General features: G+C 37.1%; 1 protein-coding gene across 3 annotated transcripts in view; it reads right to left on the reverse strand.

Moving 5' to 3' along the window:
* The window catches only part of Dpp10 (dipeptidyl peptidase like 10), a 1,483,954-nt gene that overhangs the window by 523,389 nt on the left and 936,869 nt on the right, over nucleotides 1-23,696 (reverse strand). For all 3 annotated transcript variants that reach the window (XM_075987761.1, XM_075987760.1, XM_075987762.1), the window contains exon 3: nucleotides 10,329-10,424. In XM_075987761.1, coding sequence (XP_075843876.1) covers nucleotides 10,329-10,424 — 96 coding nt within the window. The remainder of the gene's footprint in view (nucleotides 1-10,328; nucleotides 10,425-23,696) is intronic.

Below are 23,696 nucleotides of genomic sequence, written 5' to 3' on the forward strand. Positions count from 1 at the left end.
GACTTTCTCTTAAAAACTGAATAAATTATTAGATTTTCTCAAAATGATTTAAATATAGTCAAACAGAGGCATTCTAATAATAGTTCCAACAATTCCAGAAATCTCCTTATCATTATCTTCCTTCCCCCTGTGTTTCTATAAGCTGGTAGAACTTTAAGTTATAGGTAGTAACATCATCAACATAGGTCGTAGTATATAGATTCACATGAGACTTTGTCCCTTCTCCCACCTGTCCATTCCAGCTCTGGGCAAAGAAGACCTTGCTTCTAACCAGAGATTGTTATTGCCTGTGGATCATGTAGAGTTAAAAGAATCCTCGCTAGGTCTCCATTTACTCTTTTAAATGGTACCCTTATTTCCTAAAGGCTTTTCAAAGAACTACAAATAAATAGCATATATGGGTATGTTCTAAAAATACATAATTGCATGTACATTCTGATACACTGTGAACATATAGGAAGATATTTGCCACCAGAACCTCCCACTTTAATTTGGCAGCAATAGAGCTAACAGTCATCAGCAAAACTTCAGCTTTGCTTCAAAGCTGTAATTTAATCAAAGTATCAACATGGTGAGGATCAGATCAGTGTGTAATAATTACAGTAAAATAACCACGTGCTGATCCAAATTCTTAAACATATTCACTGTTTCTATTTCCAACTTATAGCATGTTTCTTATAGCCAGCCTTACACAGTATGATAATTGCTGCGGATATGTTCATACATCCTTGTTCTTCAAGAATGCTCTTTTTCACTCTCTGAGCACATCTGTCCTTTATACCCATTCTCAAATCTATTCCTTCGACAAAGACTGTGCTAAATGTTCTTATTCTTCTATCATAGCGTACTAGTTCTAAGATCTGTTTGTGAAACTATCCTCCAAATTTCTCACTTAACCTCTGTGCGCTTGCTTTGGATCACCAGGGTTCAAGTAGTTTCTTTTCTTTTCTCTTATTATGAATGTCTGTTTGTGTGTAGGTGTGCATGAATGCAGGTTCCTATGGAGACAAGAAAAGAGTACTGTATCCCTGGGAACTAGAGTCACAAGTGGTTATGAGTCGCATGACATGGATGCTGGAAGCTGAATAAAGTTTCTCTGCAAAAACAAACACCGAGTGCTCTTACCTCCTCAACCATCTCTTCAGTTCTTATGTTCATGCAGCTTTTATGGTCTCTAAAAATCCTCATTATGTTGTATTTCTATTGATATCATCAGTGATACACAGATATGTGATTCATGATCATTAGTAGATATGTGAAGACATTAGTAAATAAAAAGTGTCGGAGAGAATAGGAAAATATGTCCAGTGGTCCACGCTATAATGGGCAGAGAGTGTGAAGAGTGCAATGAGGTATATTGTGAATTTAGGGGAAAATAAAGCTCATCAGACCTCATCACAGCTTGAATTAAACAGTTCCTGCAATTCTGCATGTATCTACTTACCACCCTGCTCGCCTTTCTGACTAGTAATTTCATTTTATAACGCCTGAGCCATATGAAAAGATATGGTGCATGACTTGAAAAGAATATATTCACAGATTTATTAAGTGAAGGGAGAATGTTTATTTCTATGTAGATACTTGAATAAAGAAAATGTTTTGGCTGTGCACCATTGATGACATGCTGGATAAATAGAAATAACCAGCAGATATGTACTTAGATGGGTATATAAAAAGATAGATAGAAATAGAGACATTTGGCTCAACACATCTGGAACTATACAGTAATAAAAGGGAAACCCAGTTACTGCACCAATAATGTGAAGACCAACATACTTGTGCAGGATGGCACAGGACTTTATGGGCATGATTTACTTCACTGAAACCCTTTCTATGTCAACAGAGTTGAATTGGGCACACAGCTACAACTCAGCAAGTTCTCTATCTAAACACTCCCATGCCAACCCTGTTTAAGTAAGCACAGTTTTATATTTATTTCTTTCATTATCAAAATACAATGTTCTATTTCAGCAAACCCAAGGAAGGGAATTTCACTTCTAAATCACACAAAGATGTATTTGCTTCCTGAATTTTTTGTTTTAAATCTGAATGTGAACAGTGTATTTTATGAGTAAATTCTTTCCTATTCTCTCTCGGTGTTTAGTATAAACATTGTTATTTTAAGATACACTGGATTCTTGGAAATATTCACTTTAAGAGAAATATTTAGATTTGAATTTCAAACAAAGGTTTGACTCTCTGCAGCTAATAAGAAAGATGACTCGGGTGTGAGATGCTGTAGTAGACGATTGTATTTGTCATTTCTAGCAGTTTAAGCTAAAATTTAACAAATAATAAAGCAATAAAACCCTTCTAGTCATTTGAGAGGTGTAAATGTGCTAAGTAGTACGCTTTTGCAAGCCCTTTGATGCTTTTGCTAATAACTTGTCTACTTTCCTTAGTGAAGTACTTTGCCATTCATTACTCAAAGGAGGAATGTAAGACATGAAAACATTTTACTAGATCCCTAACCTGATTTTCAACTTTCTGAGCTTTGATTCAGCAACTGAGGGTGACATAATTTCCCTATGTCTCCAGGTATGTTAAAGAAGGCAGAGCATGATGAATTGGAGACAGAAAAAAGGCATTGGCTCTCCCTGGAGCACAAACTAGTTACAAACAGTTGCAAGCTGCCTGGTGTGGGTGGTGGGTGTTACAAGAATTCTAGGAACTGTTAGCTACCGAGTCAGCTCTTCAGCCTTGAAACTTTATTATTTCTTGTTACTTGCATTTTTTGAGCTCTACATTTTCTTTGCTCCCCTCTTTTACTCTCCTCTTCCCTTCAACCCTCATTCATGGTCCCCATGCTCCTGATTTACTCAGGAGATCTTGTTTTTTTCTACTTCCAATGTAGATTAGAACCATGTATGTCTCTCTTAGGAGCATCATTGTTGTCTAAGTTTTCTGGGATTGTGAATTGTAGGCTGATTTTCTTTGCTTTATGTCTAAAAACCACTTATGAATAAGTTCATATGATATTTGTCTTGGGGGTCTAAGTTACCTCACTCTGTATGAAGTTTTCTAGATCCATCCATTTGCCTGCAAATTTAAAGATGTCATCATTTTTTCATTATTGGATATATACCAAAGGATGCTCAATTGTACCACCAGGACATGTGTTCAAGTACGTTTATAACAGCATTGTTTGTCATAGCCAGAACTGGAAACAACCTAAATGCCGCTCAACCAATGAGTAGATAAGGAAATTGTGGTGGTGCATTTACACAGAAGAGTACTACACATCAGAAACTTTATTTCTAATTCCCTCTTTCATATGTCTGAGAGGATCCATGGCCCTCATACCAACATTTCACCTTCTGTCAATTTTTTAAAACTTTTACTATACTTAATATGTCTATTTGTGGGTGCCTGCATTTCATGGCACATATGTGGAGGTCAAAGGACTAGATATAAGAGTCAGATCTCTCCTTCCACCATGTGGTTCCTGGAGATTGAACTCAGATTATCAGGCTTGGTGGCAAGCATCTTCACCTACCCTGCCATCTTGTCAGTCCTTGGCTCTTATGCTTACACTCATAGCTAACTGTTTTTAAGAATAAACAAGTCTCATGAATAAAATAAAAATTATTCTTTGACTAGGTGAATCTACTTACATTAGTCATTGCATTTTAGTAACTCCCTGTTTGTTAAAAAGGAATGGCATAGTTATTGAAAATGTGACACGCATGGACAAAAATGAAAAAATAATAAATAAAAGCAGCAACTCACGCTATCAGAACTGGATTTAATATCAACCATATTCTGTCCTTGTGTTTTCATAAATAGATATGTGCATGTATGGAACAAAATTGTGAGGAGTGTGCATATAATTGTGTAGAATGCAATTTTCATTCAATATTTTATTGTAAGCTTCTATCTAATGTCATGTCTTTTCCAAGCGATTATTTTAACTGTCTAACAGGTAAATAGTTGCAAAATTACTTAGCCCAATGTGTAAGTTTACTTGTGTACTATTTTTGTCTTTATAAATTACCCTTCATAAAACCCAAGCCATCTTCAAAGACATCAAGATGTAAACACACCTCTACCCTATGTGAATGTCAGCATATTTGATGATTTTATACATTACAGTGAGGTGGAATTAGAGGTGAAATTGTGGATGGATGTGGTCATTATACTTTGCAAACATGTATTAAATTCTTAAAGAATAGATAAAGTATTATAAAAATGCTTAAACTTAAACTTGTGAATAAAAGTGAACGAATGTTTAAAAAGATAAAAGCAGAGGTCAAAGATAAGAAAATTGAAGTGAGCACTCAGTGAGGTTAAACAGAGGACAGTAACACCCTACAGCTTCTATAACTCTACCAAGTTATGGTGAGAAACGGGAGTCTGAGCCTGGTAAAGTCATTTAACATAGACAAACAGCAGCAGCATAAATATATTTGCTTGTTTTTCCCAATGCTGTGCTCTCTAATCATAGTAAATAATATTGGTGCTCCTTAGATTAATTCCCCTCATTTTTCATAAAAGTGATAACCATGACTTTTTCATCCTGGGAGAGAAATGGCAAAGGAGATTTATCAAGAAATATCAAAGCTCCAGAACATCTCTAGAGACAGGACTACAGGCCCTTCCCATTGAAATATCTGTGGGGCTACAGCCTTTCCAGATATAAAAACTTCTGTACCAGAGAAATTGGGCATAGTGATTAACCACATAATTCCTGTACCTGGGAGGCTAAGACAGGAAGTATAATACCATGAGTTTAAATCCAACCTGAACTACAGAGTGCATTAGTACTGGAGAATTATGTTTGTGTGTGTGTGTGTGTGTGTGTGTGTGTGTGTGTGTGTGTGTGTGCATTTCATGGGGGAGTGTTCTAGTTTCTTCTGTTGTGTTAAACATGTAACTGAAAGAAACCTAGGAGAGGAGAGGTGCTGTGGGACAATGATTTTATTCTGTAAACGTTTGCTTCTTGTACTTGTTTAATAAAATGCTAATTGGCTGGTAGCCAGGCAGGAAGTATAGGCAGAGTGACTATGCAGGGAGGAGAGGCAGTGCAGTGAGAACAGGAGAATTCTGAGAAGAGGATTCTGCAGTCTGTAGTCATGACCCAGCCACAGAAGGAGGAAGATATAATTGCCTTGCCGAATAAGGTACCGAGTCACCTGGCTAACATAGACAAGAATAATGGGCTAGTATAAGTTATACAAATTAATTAATAAGAACCAGAGATACTGGGACAATCAGTTTATAATTAATGTAGACCTCTGTGTAATTTCCTTGGGATTTAATGACTGCAGAAACCACGTAGTACAGAAACCTCAGTCAACAGAAAGGGTTTATTTGGCTTAAGTTCCTAGGTCAGTGAGAATTCAGGACAGGCACTCAAGATAGGAATCCAAAGGAAAAGGCAGATTGCTTTTCTGTGAAGCATTTCTTCTCCAGGGAACTCACACACAGACAGGAAGAACAAACAGAAACTAGAGAGGATGCTGCTTGGTAGCCTGCCACAGGCTCCTAGCTAGCTTTCTTATCCAATCCAGGATCACCTCTAAGGAATATTGCCACCCACCATGGGCTGGACCCTCCAACATAAATTAACATTCAACACAATGCTCCATAGACATGCCCATAAATCATTCTGCTCTGGTCAAGGCCTCAGTTGAGACATCCCTTCTTGGGTGACTCTAGGCTCTGTCAAGTTGACAACTAAGCTAACTAAGAGAGATGCTCCTTATGACTGACAGAGAAGAGTGGCTGTCATGGATATCAGCTGTTTGTACAGCATGCAACTTAGGCTAGCAGATTTAGAAAAGGACCCCAGATAGTGAAAAGAGTGTGGGTGAGGGCCCAGACTGCAGGGGTGTTGGATGTGAAAAGCACCTTAGTATTTACTTTCAGGAGGTTAGATGTGTGTATGACAGCTGACTTCTGGGAGATTGGGGATTCCTGAAGCTGTGAGAGATGAGGTTAAGTTTTCTTTATTAGTAGTTTCAAATCTTATGTTCACAGAAACATTTCTTGAAGAAAACTGGAAACAAAGAAAGAGAAACAATGATAATCTACACAAGCCATTGCCATGCAACAGCGTAGGCTCCTAAGCTGTGCACTGTTGTACGTGAAAATTCCTGAAAATAACATGTCATCTCACACTTTGAAATGTGTGCAAGGCTGCTGAACTGATGAGGTCTTCGCGGACTGTAAAGAGGTTAGAATATCGTAGGTTAGGGAGCCTAGTTATATTTCGTCTTTGGTTATCTTCAGCACCCCTGTTAGTAGCTGCTTCTGTTCACCTATGTGTCTGACATAACATCCTTACAACTAACAAAGAAAACCTTTTGAAATGCATTGATTTAAGGAACCCTAGATCTCAGCAACCCAAAGACTAAGAACATCATCAGACAGCATCTGAGGCCTCCCGGTCAGAGTCCCCTCGTTCTGCTGTAACCTGCCTTTTACTATCTTCTCCAATACATTTTCAAAGTACCTCCTTTTGTTTATAACTTTCTTCATTCTCTTACTTAACCAAACCATTACCACATTGGAATGTGGAATTTAGATGATCTAAATTTGTTTTTTTTCAGGCCCTGGTCAATCATATTTGGGTCCAGAATAAATTACCTCATACAATATTTCATATATAAGACATGGCAAAGCAGATAGCAATCTCTACACCTGATTTTGAAATCTGCCCTGCTGTAGTGAATACCTGTGCAGCATCAAGCCAGTCAACATTTCATCCCACAAGTAGTAGGAGCTCACAAAGTTGCAGTCCCAACCCTAGCTGAGGACCTGTGAAAAGCTGATGGCTGATGGGCTGGGAAAGTCAGTTTTCTGTGAGTGCGTGGCTCTCACAGAAACACTCTAGTCGATGACTCCACAACCATGAACATATGAGCAGTCATAACCTCACTTGGTGGGTTAAAAGCAACATCTACAAAAGGGACCCAAAGTTTGAGGGGTTCAGAGACAGTGGCAGGCTCTTGGGGTAGCCAGGGGAAAAGTGGGGTGAATTTTATCAAAAATACATTGAATACATGTACAAAATTTTCAAAGAATAAACTTAGCATATTACAAAATAAAATAAGACAGGCTTTCTTTTGTCCTTCTATCTGGAAAGTTTTCTAGATTCAACCTCATGTTTCTGGGTGAATTTAGTGTCACAGGCTGTTACACGCAGCATGTGTGATGTCATCTATTAACGACTGTACAGAGAAGGCATTCACTATTAGATTCACCGGAGTTCAAACTGATTACCAAATAAAGGTGCAGAGATTAACAATTTCAAAAGCAGATAGATTTCCAGGCTTCAAGGAGATGTAAGTAGGAAGATGTTATAAATATGGAAATCTCAAGGACAAAAGAAAACTTGGGGCAAGCCAGTTGTTTAGCTAACCATGAACCGGCACCCTCCCAAGGCTGCAGTGACACCCTCATATACATCACTGGAGAACCAGCATAGACAATGACAACACACATGCAACTCTCCTTCTCTTGACTGATAATGCATTAAGTGTTCATAGGATGACCTCCAAAAATTAAATGAAGCTTCAAAATGATATGGGCTTGAATTCATTCAGGTGACTTTTATGCTAAGAAAACCATAAAAGTGAAAAGAAAGTCCATCTTTCACTTTCAGATATAATTGTTCACAAGGAGTTCAAGGTTACCCCCTCTATGAAGGTGGCTCCCACTCAATTATTTTGGGTATGTTTGGAATATATAAATAAAGTAAGTGTCTAGTGACTGCTAGCAAGAAGAGTGAGTTTAAACAAAGCACAGATCCACCCACTGTTACTGCCCTGCTAAGAAGGAATTCTTCAGGGAGATGAGCTACAAATACCAGTGAGAGTCAGAGGGGGTAGTGCTCAATGGGCAAAATAATACACATTGCACAAATGTATAAAACTTTCTACGAAAAATTATTTTTAAAGGAATAAGAGTATTCTAAAGAGGCATTTGTGTCCCTCCATTTGACTATCAGATTTTTAAAACAGTGGATTTCAAAAGTATTTGGAGTTTCCTCAAGAACTTCATGGAAGGAGAAGTAAAAGACTGAGGCCTGGTGCCACAGAGAACTATGTCTCAAAGGAAAGAGATTTCATACAGTTCTTACAATCTTGCGGGGGACACTGGAACTCAGACAAGGAGGAAAAGCAATAAGTTAAAATAAAACCTCAATTTGTACTGTTAGCTACAAATGCACCTCTTGCTGTTTAGTTAAGCCTAATCCTGATATGAGGACCCTAAAGATGACTGGAGAAGGGGTGCAGTTCCAAAGTTCTTTGTTCTTCCCAATGTGATCACACCGAATAATTGCTTTTCTTTTTTGCTATCCTGAGTTTGTTCAATCAGATTATTAAGGCTAAGTAGCTGAACGTGGCTTATGCGGAAATGCCAGGACCCAGGCTTTGATCCTAGTAACTCAAGGAAGACAACCGCTCTGAAAACAGTCATTGTCTTCCAGCTACGGATAATATGGCAACATCTTCAGTGGTATTTACACAGACTGCCTGCATATTCCAATTTCAAGGATTACTTTGATAGCAAATCCTTGTATAGACACTATTTCTCTAATGGATTAGGCCGTCATAGCTGTGGTTAAGCCATGCAGATTTGCCCCCATGTACCATCTCATGATCAAATTAATCCAAGATGGTTAAGGTATTGGCTAAAAAAATGTAATTAACACCTAATACATAACTTTCAAATCTTGAGCTGTGTAAAAGAAATATTTGTATCCTAATCTTTGTGTATTTCAGCCTAGCCTGCAGTTCTTTGCTGGGATGTCTGTTTCCTTAGGTGTTATGATACCACGGTGTCAACTGTACACAAAAGAGGAATGCATGTTTAAACAGTACAAGCTAGTCTGAGAAGGGGGTTAAAGGCCATGATTTTTTTTCTCCCATTTATAGTCTGACAATAGCAATATCTACAGCTTGGTTCAAAATCACAGTCAATAAAAAGAAGGATGAGTCATCATTTAAAATCTAATAATTTACAGTGTTCCTAATGTTTAAAGAACTCTGGAACCATCCCTTTTATCAGTTCCTTTGATGAAAGCATGTGTTGACAATTATGAGAACAATTAACTGTGATCACATCCTGGGGATGACGATCAAGGGTAAACCCATGCATCAGGATAGCCCTTGATAATAATGTATTTTACTAGCCATATTTAAATTAAAAATATAATAATTTGTGATAAAACTATAACAGATAAGCCATCATAGAGAAAAGACAAAATTCTGTAGATAGCTGGTCTCAAATTTATGAACTATTACAAAGGAAAATGCAAAAATAATATATATTAAGAAAATCCCTTCATTGTAGTCTCTCTATATAATGCAAATGCTATGTCACAGAGTCATATTCCAGCTAATATTAACTAATATATGTTCAGGGAAAATGGCAGTAGGTATCAATTAAAGATATTCATTCATTTTTTTTAAAAGATACATTCCTGTTCTAGTTTCTTTTGGAGAATTTTCTTGATGTCAGAAAAGCAAGTTTGATTTGACCCTTGCCCTCATGAGTTACAATAACTTCTTTTAATAGTGTCTAGAAATTAACGGTTAGTGTCTTATTATTAAGACTTTATCATAAAATGATAGCATGCAAAAAACATCATATTGTAAAGCAAAATTAATCAAACCCAAATTCTATATACATCTCAATGAAAATATTTCTAAACACTTAGAATAGCCATTCTGAGGGTTTGTTAAAACATTCAAGAAAAAATAGATCATTATAAGAACATCACTATCTGAAAAATGGCAAAATTTTGCCCTATCATACAAATGATACATATTTTCATGCAAATGATATATTATTTTCATACAAATGAAAATAAATGAAGTATTACATCTAAAGAAAGTGAACGTCAACAATTAACTCTTTCCCCTTGAGATGTTTAGCATGCACAGTCAGACAAATTACAGCCACACAAAGAAGACTTGCAGTTGTCTTCACAAATATATTTTTTCTGATTAGTTTAGCTATTAACTCTTCTTATTAGCATCCATTAAGACAAAAAAAATGCTTAAGTAACCACACACTGGTTTTATTTTATTTTCTCATTTTAATACAACTTTGATTTCAGAAAATTTGAAGCAGTTTCATTTTTAGGGCAGACAGAAGGACAAAGTACAGTCAGTTTTAGATGTGGAAGACAGCTGTAGAGGTAGTGATGCATTGTTGAGATCCTGGTTCTCTCTAGGGTGAGCCTGAATTCTCACCCGGTTAGATAACACATTTGTGAATCTCAAAAAAATTACAGCAGTACACTTACTTCAAGTGTCATATTTTTCAGTTAAAGAGAATTCAAAACCAACAATATACCTGAAAAGTTTTTCACCTACCATTGATCCACCGAGCTTCTGGATTATGAAGTCCAAATCCTTTCCCCAAAAGCTCCTCCAGTGACAATCTTGTTTCTGAAGAATTTGTTAACTCATCTGAAAAGAAAAGACATACAAAGTCAGGAACTTATATTATGAATTAGATTTACGATTTAAAATACTTTGCTTCAAAAATGCACATTAACTTGACATCAATCTGAAGTGAGCATTTGAAATAGATTTTTACACTCAAAGGTTGTTTCTTGACGCTTTGTTTTGTTTTGCAAGAAAGAGTATTATGAAGTGGAGACTGGACTTTCATTCCTGACTATCTTGCCTCGATCTCCCAACACTTTAACAAGCTAGGAGTGCACTACCACACCTGGTCTCAAATTTTTAAATAAATCATAGAATTTTATTATGCAATTATTTTAGTTGATACCCATTTAGTGGATCTGTCCCAAGGTATACACTGACACGCAGATCCCAAGAACAAGGAAGAACTACCGTTTTTGCACTCTTCAGCAAGACCCACTTCTGTACCTTTGATCATAAGCTATTCCTCACTTTTTACACTATTGAACAGGAAATTTAGCCTATTGTAAAAAACTAAATATGAGAGAGGTGGGGGCACATCGCAGACAAGAGAGAACTTTTGAATCCAAAGCAATTTAAATAAACAGAATGAACGCAAAATTGTACCACACAATTAGCACCTAGCAAGAGCTAAGCAAATCATATTCTTGAATGCCAAGTTCAAAGAGTAAAGAGCTACAAAGGAAACAAGTATTGCACATTAACCCCTGGAAGAGGAGCATGTTTTGATTTTCTTTTTGTATTCCAAAGCCCTAAATGGAAGACTATGGCTTAAATTAAAACGTTGTGTTTGCAACACCCCTTTACATTCATGGGTCTATACAAAACAATTTGTCACTTTTTGCAAAATGACAGAATTGTTTATTTGTGAATGAGCGAATTCTTCTCGGTGACCTTTTAGCTATGACCTTCCCGCTGACTGAAAACTAAATGTCAAAGATATGTACTAATCTCACTCGATTTTATCTTTGAAAAGTTCAGCATTTACTATACCAAGAGCCGGCTGTAGCTTCTCTGCAGTATGTAGGGCGGTCACTCATTTCAAATCCAGTCCACTGCAGCCATTAACTAACACCATGGCTGCCAAGATAACTTCTTAAAACTGTGAGAAGTATCTGATTTCTGCTTTAGCACCAGACATGACTATATGCAGATGTAAAAAGCATATAGTAGAAAAAGATATACACCTGATTGTTTACTGAGGAATCAGAAAGGTCAAAATTTGAACTATCTTGGGGATAGAGAGAACACTCAGCAGTTAAGAGCCTTTACTGCTTTTCCGAAAGTTCCAAGTTTGGTTCTTAGCACCCACATAGGAGAGCACAAGACTTCTTGTAATTCTAGTACCAGAGTATCTGGTGACCTCTCCTCACCTCTATGAGCACTTCTACACATGTGATATGCACTCATAAACACATACAAATTAAAATTACTATAAAAACATTGAACTTTCTGAATTCTAACAAAAGGATTCAAATAACAAGTGCCTGTGGAAGCAGGAGACCTGTCTATTCAGAGGATCTTACATTTACAAAACAAAGCCTGTGACAGAGGGGAGTAAGGACGCAGGATGCTGAGGAGCTTTAGACAGACCTACAGATTATCTTGCCCAAGATGCCAAAGAAGGCCTCAGGAGCAAATTGATGGTCCTGTCTACAAGAAATTAAACCCTTCAGATACTCTCAAAGTCAGTTTGGAGTTCTCTAAAAAACCCAACACAGTTTATCTTCTGCATCACTGGAAGTTGGAACCAGGGACACTCACATCACAGGTAAGTACTCAACCTTTGAGCAAGTTTTACATGCTTTGCTTATTATTTCTTTTAGGATGATGAATATATGCACATGAATAGACACATGTACACACATGTGCAACAATATTACATATGACCTTGCAGTGAACGTATACAACACTAAACAGTCTTATGAATAAATAATTATTCAAATACTCAAAACAAGAGTTTGTAATTCTCATGCATGTCGTCTTCTTTAAATATATTGCTATTTCTATTTATGTATGAGTGTGCACATGTGTCCAGGTGTCCACAGGGCCAGAAGAGGGTGTTTGATCAGCTCTAGTTGGAGTTACAAGTGGTTGCTGAGAGTGGAACTTGGGTCTCCTGGAAGATCAGCAAGCACTCTTACCTACTGAGCCATCTTTCAAGGCTCATCAAACATTACAGGACACATCATACTGGAATCCTCTCAGCTAGGAATCCTTATCTCTCTTTATCAACACACACACACACACACACACACACACACACACACACACACACACACGGCATCTGAAAGCTTGTTAATGTTTTCAGTACTGATGCTTGAGGTAACTTACTATTCTCATATTTTCTTACATTTGGAATATTCCATTTTTGATTGGTCATGTAGTTTACCTTCATATTAAATTACTGCTAATAGCTTGAGGTTACTGAAAACAGAGTTTTCCCAATGCAAGAGACTATGACAGATAAGATTACTAGAAACTGTATCACAACTTGTCAGAAATTGCATATACATATGAAATTTGGGAGAGAGGATAAAGGAAAATTGTTGATAAATATTAAGGATAATTGAATCTTTTACTTTTCTGAAATTCAGAAATATATCTGAATAGTTTTTTTATATTCTCTCTTTACTAAAGTTTAATCAATCTGTTGTTTACTGTATATTTTTTATGTAAGTGTAGGTTCTTACATAATTCTAGTGGAAGGCTAACACATGCAAGTCCTGCATACTCTTCAGTCACAGTCCTCTCGTGGACTATAAGAGCAGAGAAAAGGACTCAAATGGTAAGTTCCTTGCCCCTTGTTGACTTTACTGTGTGTCCTTGAATTCATTTCCTTGTGTGTTTACTTCTAAGTCATTGATGACATAATCCCCAGCAGTCAAGATACAGAAGAGTCATCCCCAGGGTCTCACGGACCCCATACCTTCCTCTCATTAACTCCACCCACTCATTGACTTTGGCAACCGGTATTCTTTGTGGATGATTATAATAAGCACATAGTGTCAGTCTCAGAAAGTCAAGTTCATAAGCCTTCTCTTATAGATGGAGCTGAATTTTATATTAATACTTACGATCCTATCTGTGTGTATGACCATGAAATGAACAAATGCAAGTAAGAAGAAAGAGAGATAGAAGCATAGATGTGATGAGGGATATATGTTCAAAATATATATTTATACGGAACTCAGTACCATGAACAAAGAATATATGTCAAGTTAAGATAATAAAAAAAATTTGAGTTAATACTATTGTTCTCTTAAAAGAATGTAGCAATAAAATGATTTCTAACAAAATTATGCTCCATCCATAGATCAATGTCGGAGAAGTTTTCTCTTGTAGTTAATGGGAAGTAACACAGAGATTTACAATTAGAAAATGTGCAAAGAATGAAGGATATTGGAGCACTCAGCTCTAAATTGGCTGTGTTCATTAAACCAGCCCTTCACTCAGGACTCAGGGAGCTATGTGGAAGAAAAGGTAGACAGATTGCAATTGCTAGAGGGGATGCATGACACACAGGATGGATGCATGCATGAACTCACAGAGACTGCAACAGTGTGCATAGGGCCTACACAAGGGTAAGCTAGAGAACGTTCCAGTGCTCCAGTGCTGAGTTGGGCAAGTGCACATTGGTTCCCATCTGTAATCAATAGCTATCTTTAATTGATATCTTTCAAAGGAAAATAAACCATCAGTGGTGGAGTCTCACTGGACATATAAATCACACTTAAGAATATAGACACCATACCTAGCAGTAGAGGCAAGCCCCAAACAAACTCAGTGGTATTTTAGTAGACATTTTATCTCATATTGCCTTTTTTGTACATTTTTTTTACCTTATTGGGTTTTTGTACACCCTTTTACAAAAAGACATGCCTTAGTAAGCTACTTTCACTTTCTTCATTAGTTCTTTTGTACAAAAGCAAAGTCTTTCTTTGTTTCTAACAATACAAATACATACACACTTAGGAATGCCTATTGCAAAAATGAGTAATCTTTTTAAAAAGGAGACAGGAAACACTTAGAAACTCATATTGAAACCTAGTTCCTCATGTGACAATCAGACACGAGAGTCACATAAAAAATGTGCTGTATTTCATTTATTTTAAAGATTGTCTTAGTAGCTTAACTCCAAAGCTAATTTACAGCCGAGCATTTCAGACGCCATTCAGGTACCTCAGTCACTCCAAGTAAACACTGCGAGGTGGTGCAAAAGCAAACTGGCATTAGATTGCATAGCACTCTGTCATGCAAAGTTCCTTCCTTAATAACTTCAGTGGAAGGGTTTTACATTACATCAATATAAAAAAATCTTTGCTAAAACTTAATATTTACTTCTTGTAGGGCTTATCATTCTTGGGAAGTTTGTTCAAACATGATTTACTTGAACTGCTTAGTATTTAAATACAAGGTATCTGCTATGGCTAGATTTAAGCTCCTATGCTGAAAGAGAGCTATCCAGGGCAGCCTAGTTCAGAGGAGGACCTTGGGGAAAGGATTAGATTATGAGGACTCTGACCTCACCCTTGGATTAGTGGAGTGCTGGGATTATAATATGATAGGTGAATATCAAGGGTGATGAACACTTAGAGATAAGATTGAGTTGAAGAACATAGATCTTCAGTAACTCCCTCAGGAACCACATCCTACCCCCAGCTTCCCCTCTTACCCTCACACCCTCCTTCCCCCACCCTTTCCCATCTTCTCTACTTCCCTTTCCTATGCTTTGCCATCTCCTCCGCTTTCTTCCAGACTCATCTCCTCCATTTTATGCTTTCCTTCTTTTACTCTTCTTTCTTGTCCGCTTCTCCCTCTTTTTCTACCCTCTTCCTCTGCTTTGCTCTCTTGTTCTCCCTCTGGACATCTTCATCCCTCTGCTCTTCCATCTTTCTTTTATGCCCTTCTTTTCTTCTAGTTTGTTTTATAACAATATCCTGAATAATGGAAACTTTCATTCTGGAGGAGGGTTCACTGGTGGTTACAGAATTCCAAATTGAAACATGACATCCTGGATCTTTAAGACTTTGCAAGCTAACAACTCAAGCAACATAGGAAACCTCTGAAAGCTAAAAGACTCCCAAGCTTCTCTTCTTCTCCAAAGTCGATTAGGCAGTAGGGACTATAAACTGTGAAGCTACCTACAAGTTGTTCATGAATTTCTGGGAATGCAGCACACATGCTGGGATGGGCTTTGTATAGGCAACTGCCCTATCAACCATGCTCCTATAAGCAGCCACCCATGCTTCTATACTACCAATATACTTATGGGTTTTCCAAGTTGGACTTGGATCGAGTCACTTGGATTTGTCTTAGTTCCATATTTGGGAGGAGTAGATGCTTGTTCATGCCTCTCCAGGAAAAGTCACACACCACACATCCATAAGATGAGCAGTCGCTCTGTACACCACCCATTTCCAACTGCCATGTCTTATTTTCTTAGAATATTCCAGAAACAGGAGGCAGAAACACCTTGGATCTTCATTTATATGCCTCTAAATCTGTGAGGAAAATCCTCTTTAAAATGGGATTTTCTTCAAGTATTTTGACCCAGTGATTGGATCATGAAGATTCAGAACCACCCATGGGTTCATCTAGAGCTGGTGATATGTGAGCCATCAGGGTCATGCAGGACAGAGTGAAGGTACTAGATAATCAGGGACTCTCTCCGGCACTCTATCCTGTTCCCAGCCTCTCCTTCTCTCCCCTTTCTACCTTCCCTTGATCTCCACATCCCTTTCCTCTTCCTCTTTCTCTCCTTACCCCTTCTTTTCTCCATTCTTCAATTTCTCCTTCCTGTCTCCCTACATCCTTTCTTTTGGGTCACTTGCTATATAAGCAATATTCTCCTGATGGAATGTTTTCTCTGCTTGTGGGAGTTCTTACATCCCAGGATATTACAAACTGACTAACAAATTAGCTCACTTAGGTGTATGCATACCTGTGCTTATACATGCATACCAGGCTGAAAACCTATCACAGGGTAACCACTGCTATTAAAGTGATTAATATTTCCTAACCATATAAGACTTTGCTGTCATTATGAACACCACAGACTCCAGAGAAATGGAGAATGTAATAATAATAACAGTATTTACAGACCTATAAAAAGGACTCATAACTTTCAAATAGCTACAGGATATAGAAGCAGCTAAATTGTTCCTCTTTGGAAATGTGAGTTCAGTACTAGAACAAAAATTGAAAAATTCATTCCATGTTCTTTCTTAGACTCTAGTCTGTTATTTAAGATCATAGACTGCTATTGGTATTTCTGTTCCTCCTTCCAAAACGGAATCCAATCTTGCTCTTAAATGGCCTTTGAAATTAGTTGGCTACATAATCTCAGAAGAAAAGGGTTCCATCCCTCAGTATTGAATAGACGAAAAACTAATTGATAGACTTTCATTTCTTCGGCTCCCTTTACTAGAAAGAATTGTGCTACTTTTATCTGGTTTGTTCTTGCTATCAGAGGTTCAGAAATATTTCTTTTAATTTAAAAACCCATTTGAAATAATTTTCTGTTAAAACATGAATAAAAGAGAAAATCTAATCAAATTATTCAGAATTCCTCCCATAGAAGAAAGCCAGTCTGCTTTTTATGCATGGGATTGTCCCTCCATCTGTCTTCCAGTTAGCTAGCAACTACACTGCCTTCTGCTGTAGCTCAGGCATTTGTGTTTTATCGGTGATTATCTTCATTCCCCTTGTTTAGCGTTGATGCAGTGTACGCCTGCAATGTGCTTCTCATTAAAAACATTTTGTAATTACGTTTTTAATCATTTTATTGGGAAAAAGGATGCCCTGTCACTCATATGAAAGTCAGAGGACATCTCAGTGGAGTCAGTCTCTCCTTCCACCGTGTGTGAGATCTGGAACTCAAACTCTGGCTGTCAGTCCTGGCAAAAAGCACCTTTACCTACCGAGCTATCTTTCTAGTCCTTGTGTGTCTTTCTTACATGACAAGGAAAGCTTCCTGCTTCTTCCCTCTTCAGAGAACTGTCTGAAAATGCAGAGCACATGTCATAGTAATTAAGTTTAGATTCCAGATATTTAAGCATTCTTGGGGTTTTTACATTCTTTCATGGGTCAATCAACCTTAACTGATACTGTGTAGGACAGCTAAAGTCCTAATTTTCATCTTCTTCTTTGTTTTTATTGTACTATCTTCTTTCACCATTGAATGAAATGCTACCCTGCAGACAAACTGCTGTCAAAAGTTACAAAATTGGAAATAATTTTGGATCACAAATCATTTTTTCATTTGATTTTATTTTTATGTGTGTGAATACATACATGCATTGCGGGTTTTGCATGCTATAGTTTATGACTGGAGGTCAGGGGACCATTACAGGTCTCATTTCTTCTCTTTACCTTCATCATTTCAATCCTGAGGTTAGAACTCAGATCATTCTACTTGAAAGCAGTTGCTTTTACCTGCTGAGCCATCTTGCTAGCCCCGCAAATGGTCCTAAAAGTTACTTTTTAAGGACATGGAAAAATTTAAAAGCTTTGCAAAATCAACAGCTGATTAGGACACTGAGTTTGAGTAAAAACCATAAGATGTTCCAAGATATTGCCAACTGTCAACACCCAACTCTGTGGACTAGACAGATGCAGAAGTAACTGCTTGAGGGAGGGCAGGGGCATGCACAGAAGCAGAAGTAGCCTCTTAAAACAGGAAGGGGGTGTGCAGAAGTAATTCACACCTTTGTTTAGCAAAACCAATTTCCTTGACCCTAAATAAACCTGGCTTGTGGTTTTTGCCTATATATGTCAACCCCAAATGAGAAACGGGAGTTCTCCCTACTGAGCTGCGTTGTATGTAGTGATCGAGCTCCCAGCCTGTCTGGAAAGAATAAACCTTGCTTTTGCATTCTGGACTTTACTGGATTCCGGTGGTGTCTCTCTGACAGTCTCAACTTGGGCACAGCAACCTAATTTATTAGAAAACAAACAGGACCATCAAAATGGCTCAGCAGGTAATGTCCATTGCTATGCAGGCGTAGTGACCTAAATTCCACTCTTGAAACTCTGGGAAAGGTAGAAGGAGCAAATTAACTTCGCAATGTTTTCCTTTGTTTTTTGACCTTTAAAAAGCACTAAAGCACACAGACTACACCCATGCATACATGCACACACAAACAAGAAAATAAACAACACAATTAAAAATGAGACATGGACCTAAACAGAGGATTCTCAAAAGATGAAATATATACACTTAAGAATTTTTTTTATTGTTCCATATCCTTAGCCACCAGGAAAATACAAATTAAAACTACACTGTAATTTTGTTTCACCACAGGCCGAAGGGCTAAGATAAAGCAAAAAAGAAAGAAAACAAAATACCACAAAATGACAATAAGTGCTAGTGTGTATATGGGGAAGGAACACTACTCACTCCAGGTAAAAGTGCAACCTGGTATAGGCACAATGGAAATCACTGTGGAGTTTCCTCAAAATGCTGAAAATTGATCTAACACAAGATCTAGAAATACTACTCTTGGAAACATCCTCAAAGGACTTGATATATTAATACAGAGATTTCTGCTCATCCATGTTCATTGCTTCTTTGATTACAACAACCGCAGTTTGGATGTCCATCAGATAACAAATGGATATTGAAGGTGTTGTACATTGACACAATAGATTGTTACTCAGCTATCAAAAAATAAAATTATGAACTTTGCAGGTAAATGAACAGAGTTGGTAACCAGGTCCAGAGAGGTAGATGGCACATGTTCTCTCTTTTTTGGAATTTTTAAATATTTGTGCTCTCTTTGGAATACACATGGAAATGAGTAAATTAGTTAGTTACAATCGGTTGGGCTTTCAAGGAAAGAGGGATAGAGTACAATGGTTGGAAGTGTTAAAGGGGAATAACAGAACAGGAAGAGTGCACAGTGGGATGTGGAGACAGAGTAAACATGGGAAAATGGAGAAGGATAAAATAGCTTTTGAAAGTCATTGGAAATCTATATTCTTAAAATATTTAAATACACACACACACACACACACACACACACACACACACACACACACATATATATATATATATATATATATATATATATATATACTTTAAGTGCAGTTACCCTATAACAGGGCAATAATGCTATAACTAGATACCACAGGCTAACGAAGAGAACTATGCCAGGAATGGGTTACTGCTATTAGATTTGTTGACCAATGAAGTCCTATACACCCCTATATATTACCAATTAAAACTTGTTGAGAAGACCCTTTGGCTTTTTCAGTGTCCCTAAGTCTTAGCTATAGAGGTTATATTATTGCAGTATTAACTGGGGACTAGAAAGCCTGCATCCACTCTTCTTAGCATTTTGATCAATTCTGAGTTTCTGTGATAGGCTCTGCCTGCTACAAAACAAAAAACAAAAATGCTTCTTTGCTGGGCAGTGGTGGCTCACATCTTTAATCAGAACACAGATTCAGGTGGATCTCTGCGAGTTCAAGGCCAGCCTGGTCTATAAAAACTAGTTCCAGGACAGGCTCCAAAGCTACAGAGAAACACTGTCTCAAAAAAAAAAAAAAAAAAAAACAAACAAGCAAACAACATCAAAAACTTCTTTGATGTAGGGTGTGAGCTACCCTCACCTGTGAGTATAAGCATAAGTATTTCAAACATAGTTAAGAATTATACTGCTCTAGGAAAGTGGTGGTAGTGGCTTCTCTTCTAGGGTACATGACCTTACCAGTCACTGGAAGTTTGCTAGGTTACAGTATTCACAGTTTTAGCCATGAATTCCCTATTGTACAGGCCTTGAAGCCGGTTATGTAGCTCTTGACTCTTGGTTACCCTCAAGGTAAGAGTGCTACTGTTGCTTTCTTGGGCATAGTTAGGTAGGACATTTAGTTTTACATTCAAGCTCAAGGAGACAACAAACAGCAACAGTAATAACCTATATTGTTTTGGGAATCTCTTGAGTCTCTGACTAAAAACTTAGAGTGCAGTCTCCCACACTTTGAACTGAGGAAGAGGGGACAGAAAGATTCTAAAAGCTAGAGAACCAGGGTGTCTGCTACAAGGAATAACGTCTTGAAATTTCAATGGTTGTCTAAACAAGACCTGCCCAGTGACAACAGCAGTTGATACCAAACATGGATGTAGGAAATCTCACGAAGTCCCACTTCTAGATGAATAGTTACAGTTAATAAATGGATAGCAAAGATGAGAGAATATGTCTTCTCCAGGGATAAACCCATGGCAATCCCAAGTTGTCATCACTAAACATGTTCACATATGAGCAGCATTAAATGGATTCAGCATGCAATATATATATGCATAAGTAAAAAAATAAGCAAGTAAAACATAAGTAAAAATAAGTCTTGAAGTTGAGAGGGAGTGAGTAGAACTGGGGTGGGACACAGTTATATTGTTGTAGAGAAACAATGTAATACTGTACTCAGGTATGGAATCCTAAATATTTGTTAAATATGAAAATGAGGAAAAATTTAAAGACTTTATTGACTCAGGATGTGGAAAAAATGAAGCTGGTAAGAGCATGGATGCTTTACTCTTTTGGGTAGAGTTTGTAGTGTCGGATACTGCTAGAGGAGAAAAGTAATCATCATTCTTACCCAGATATGAACTGTGCTATCTACAATAATGACTAGTCTGGCTTACACACTTAATGATGCAATAGTTGCACAAATGTCATGGAGGTAACCAATCCATCTCTGGTTGCACTTTTGGCTAGATCCACAAATAAAGCTCATATCAGATACTGTTATTGGGTCCAAAACCTGTAGGTTGGGAGGACATGGATCTTAGAGGGCAGCCTACAACTATTATTCTACCGGACAGACACGATATTAAACTTATTCTTAATAATTGATTGCTATAGTTGCAAATTAGTATGTCTCTCAACCCTTATAATAAAAGTCTCTTTTTGCAGTAGATGGTGATTAACAAAGAGAACCACAATTCATCAAGATATATATATATATATATATATATATATATATATATATATATATATATGACTGTAGGATGGCAGTTCCTAAAATGAGACGCCTGTATCATATTTATTCGTCCCATAGAATGGTGATCGTTGAGGATGAGGTAGTAAAGACTGTAAGAGCCAAAGTTCTATGGATGCCTACTAAGAAACTATTTTCTAGACACAATAGGATAGTTGCATTTAAGACACCACAGTAGTTGTGACAACACAGGTAAGTCCTTTACAAACTCAAGCCAAACAAAATTACATCATGGAGAGAGTGATGGTCATGAAGTTCTGTCCCTTAGCTAAGGAGTAATTGGCAATTAGCGACTACCAGGAAAGGAAGAATCAGTTTTATTGATGGTGTAGCCCTGGTAAGTTAACCCTGCAGCAGTGGATGGCCACATATCTAAGAGTATATAGGTGGCATGTTAGACTTAATGGTTGTTTTGGAAATAGGACATAAAATTAGATGGGTAAAAAGGGGGTCAGATCTAGAAGGAATTGTGGCATATGGACAAATAAAATCCAAATACATTGTATAAAATTCTCAAAATCTAGTAAAGGAAAGAAAAATAAAAATCTTTTTTTCTCTTAAGAAACTATATAGTTCTCAGTGTATATTTAAGCAATAAAAGTATAAATAGAACAAGACTTGGTGGCACACACCTTTTATCCTAGCACTAAGAAGACAGGTAGGTGGATCTCTGTAAGTTTGAATCTAAACTTGTCTACATAGGAAGTCTAGGCCATCCAGAGCAATGTAGTAAGACCCTGTGTGAAAAGTCAACAAAGATACAAGGAGTATATGTTGATGAAATGGAAAAAAACTCACCAAAATATGGATATAAATACTGTTTTTTGTGTAATTGAATTTATTTTCTTCCATAAATGAAGGCTCATAAAGAGATCACTAGGCACAGAACTCAGATCATTAAGTGTCGGTCATTACACTGATTTAAACATGGAACAGTATAAAGAACTTGAAATTTTTGTATCCTAGAAATGAACAAGTTATGTTATTGTTTTATTTGGGGAGCATATTTGTTTCATTATTTTTGTAGCCCATATATGCCTGGATATCATCTCAGATTTGCTATCACAATCCATTGGGCAAACATGTTAAGGACAACATCAAATGCACCAAAATGTATCAGTGTTACATTTAAGAAAGTAATGCTGACCACTTCTCCTTAGTCTAATTTGACCAAAAGTGAATCCACATATAAATTCTCCCTTTCTCTCCCCATGCCTCCAGTCTGTAGTTTGTGAGTTCTTAGATTATCTGTGTTCTGCCTCTTGAGTATCACTCTGGACAACGGCTTTGCTCTGTATCCATTGAACAACACAGAAAGCATCACATCAGGAAGGATGAGACACTTTATAGAAATCTTTAACAGAATTTTATAAAGGATTAGGTTACTGGCTCTGACTGAACCCAACTGACCTAGAGAACAAACACTACTGCAAACATACCACTATTAAACTATAGTACTATGTTGATTTCAATATTTATGCCAGATGTTTGTTATATGAAGTTTCTTTCAACCCTTTGGCTGTTTTCAGTAAATGATTACAATAGCACGCATTCATACACACATATTGCTCTGAGCCAGGGGTGTGGAAGAATACATAATTTAAGATTAAAACTATGCATTAGCACAGATTGTAAAAGATGACTACATGCATGGGAAGTTCAAGGCAAGCAAGGTTGGCTGTTCCATAGTTTTTCTAGAGGCGAGTTAAAAAAAAAAGGCTGCATACACAGCAGGCTATCAGATCAAGTCTTAAATGGCCTCAATGTTTATTGTCAACTCAGCTATGAGGACCAGAAAAGGTACTAGTCTTTTAAAATGTAAAAGATATTTTTATAAAAATGTAACAGTGCACCACCCAAAATGGTACTTAACTGTCCTTAATACATAATGAAGAAATGTAGTAAAATTTAAAATTCATCCAGGTGTCGGTTTTTGAAGGGAGAACACTTGGTCCTGTCAATTTGAAAGGTTCCAGTTTAAATAACTCAAATAATAACCTCTAGATTAGATCTGTGTGTGAAAGAATCTTCATGCTTTATGACAAGGCTGTGGTGAATTCCAAATCACCCACTCGAGTAAAAGTCAAAAAAAAAAATACAGCAGTATATATATTCACTAAGATAAATCTGTGTTCAGTCCCTGTTAATTTGACTTCCTCCTTCTCATGTATTAGGAATTTACTTTCATAGTGTTACTTTTCTTTTTCTTAAGCTGTTTTTATTTAAATCTTCTTTTCTGTTTGTGACAACAGTTTTCTTAGTTAAAAGGGAAAGAAAAAAGAGCTTAGTAAA

The sequence above is a fragment of the Microtus pennsylvanicus genome, chromosome 10 (assembly GCF_037038515.1).
Source record: "Microtus pennsylvanicus isolate mMicPen1 chromosome 10, mMicPen1.hap1, whole genome shotgun sequence".
Classification (NCBI taxonomy): Eukaryota; Metazoa; Chordata; class Mammalia; order Rodentia; family Cricetidae; genus Microtus; species Microtus pennsylvanicus.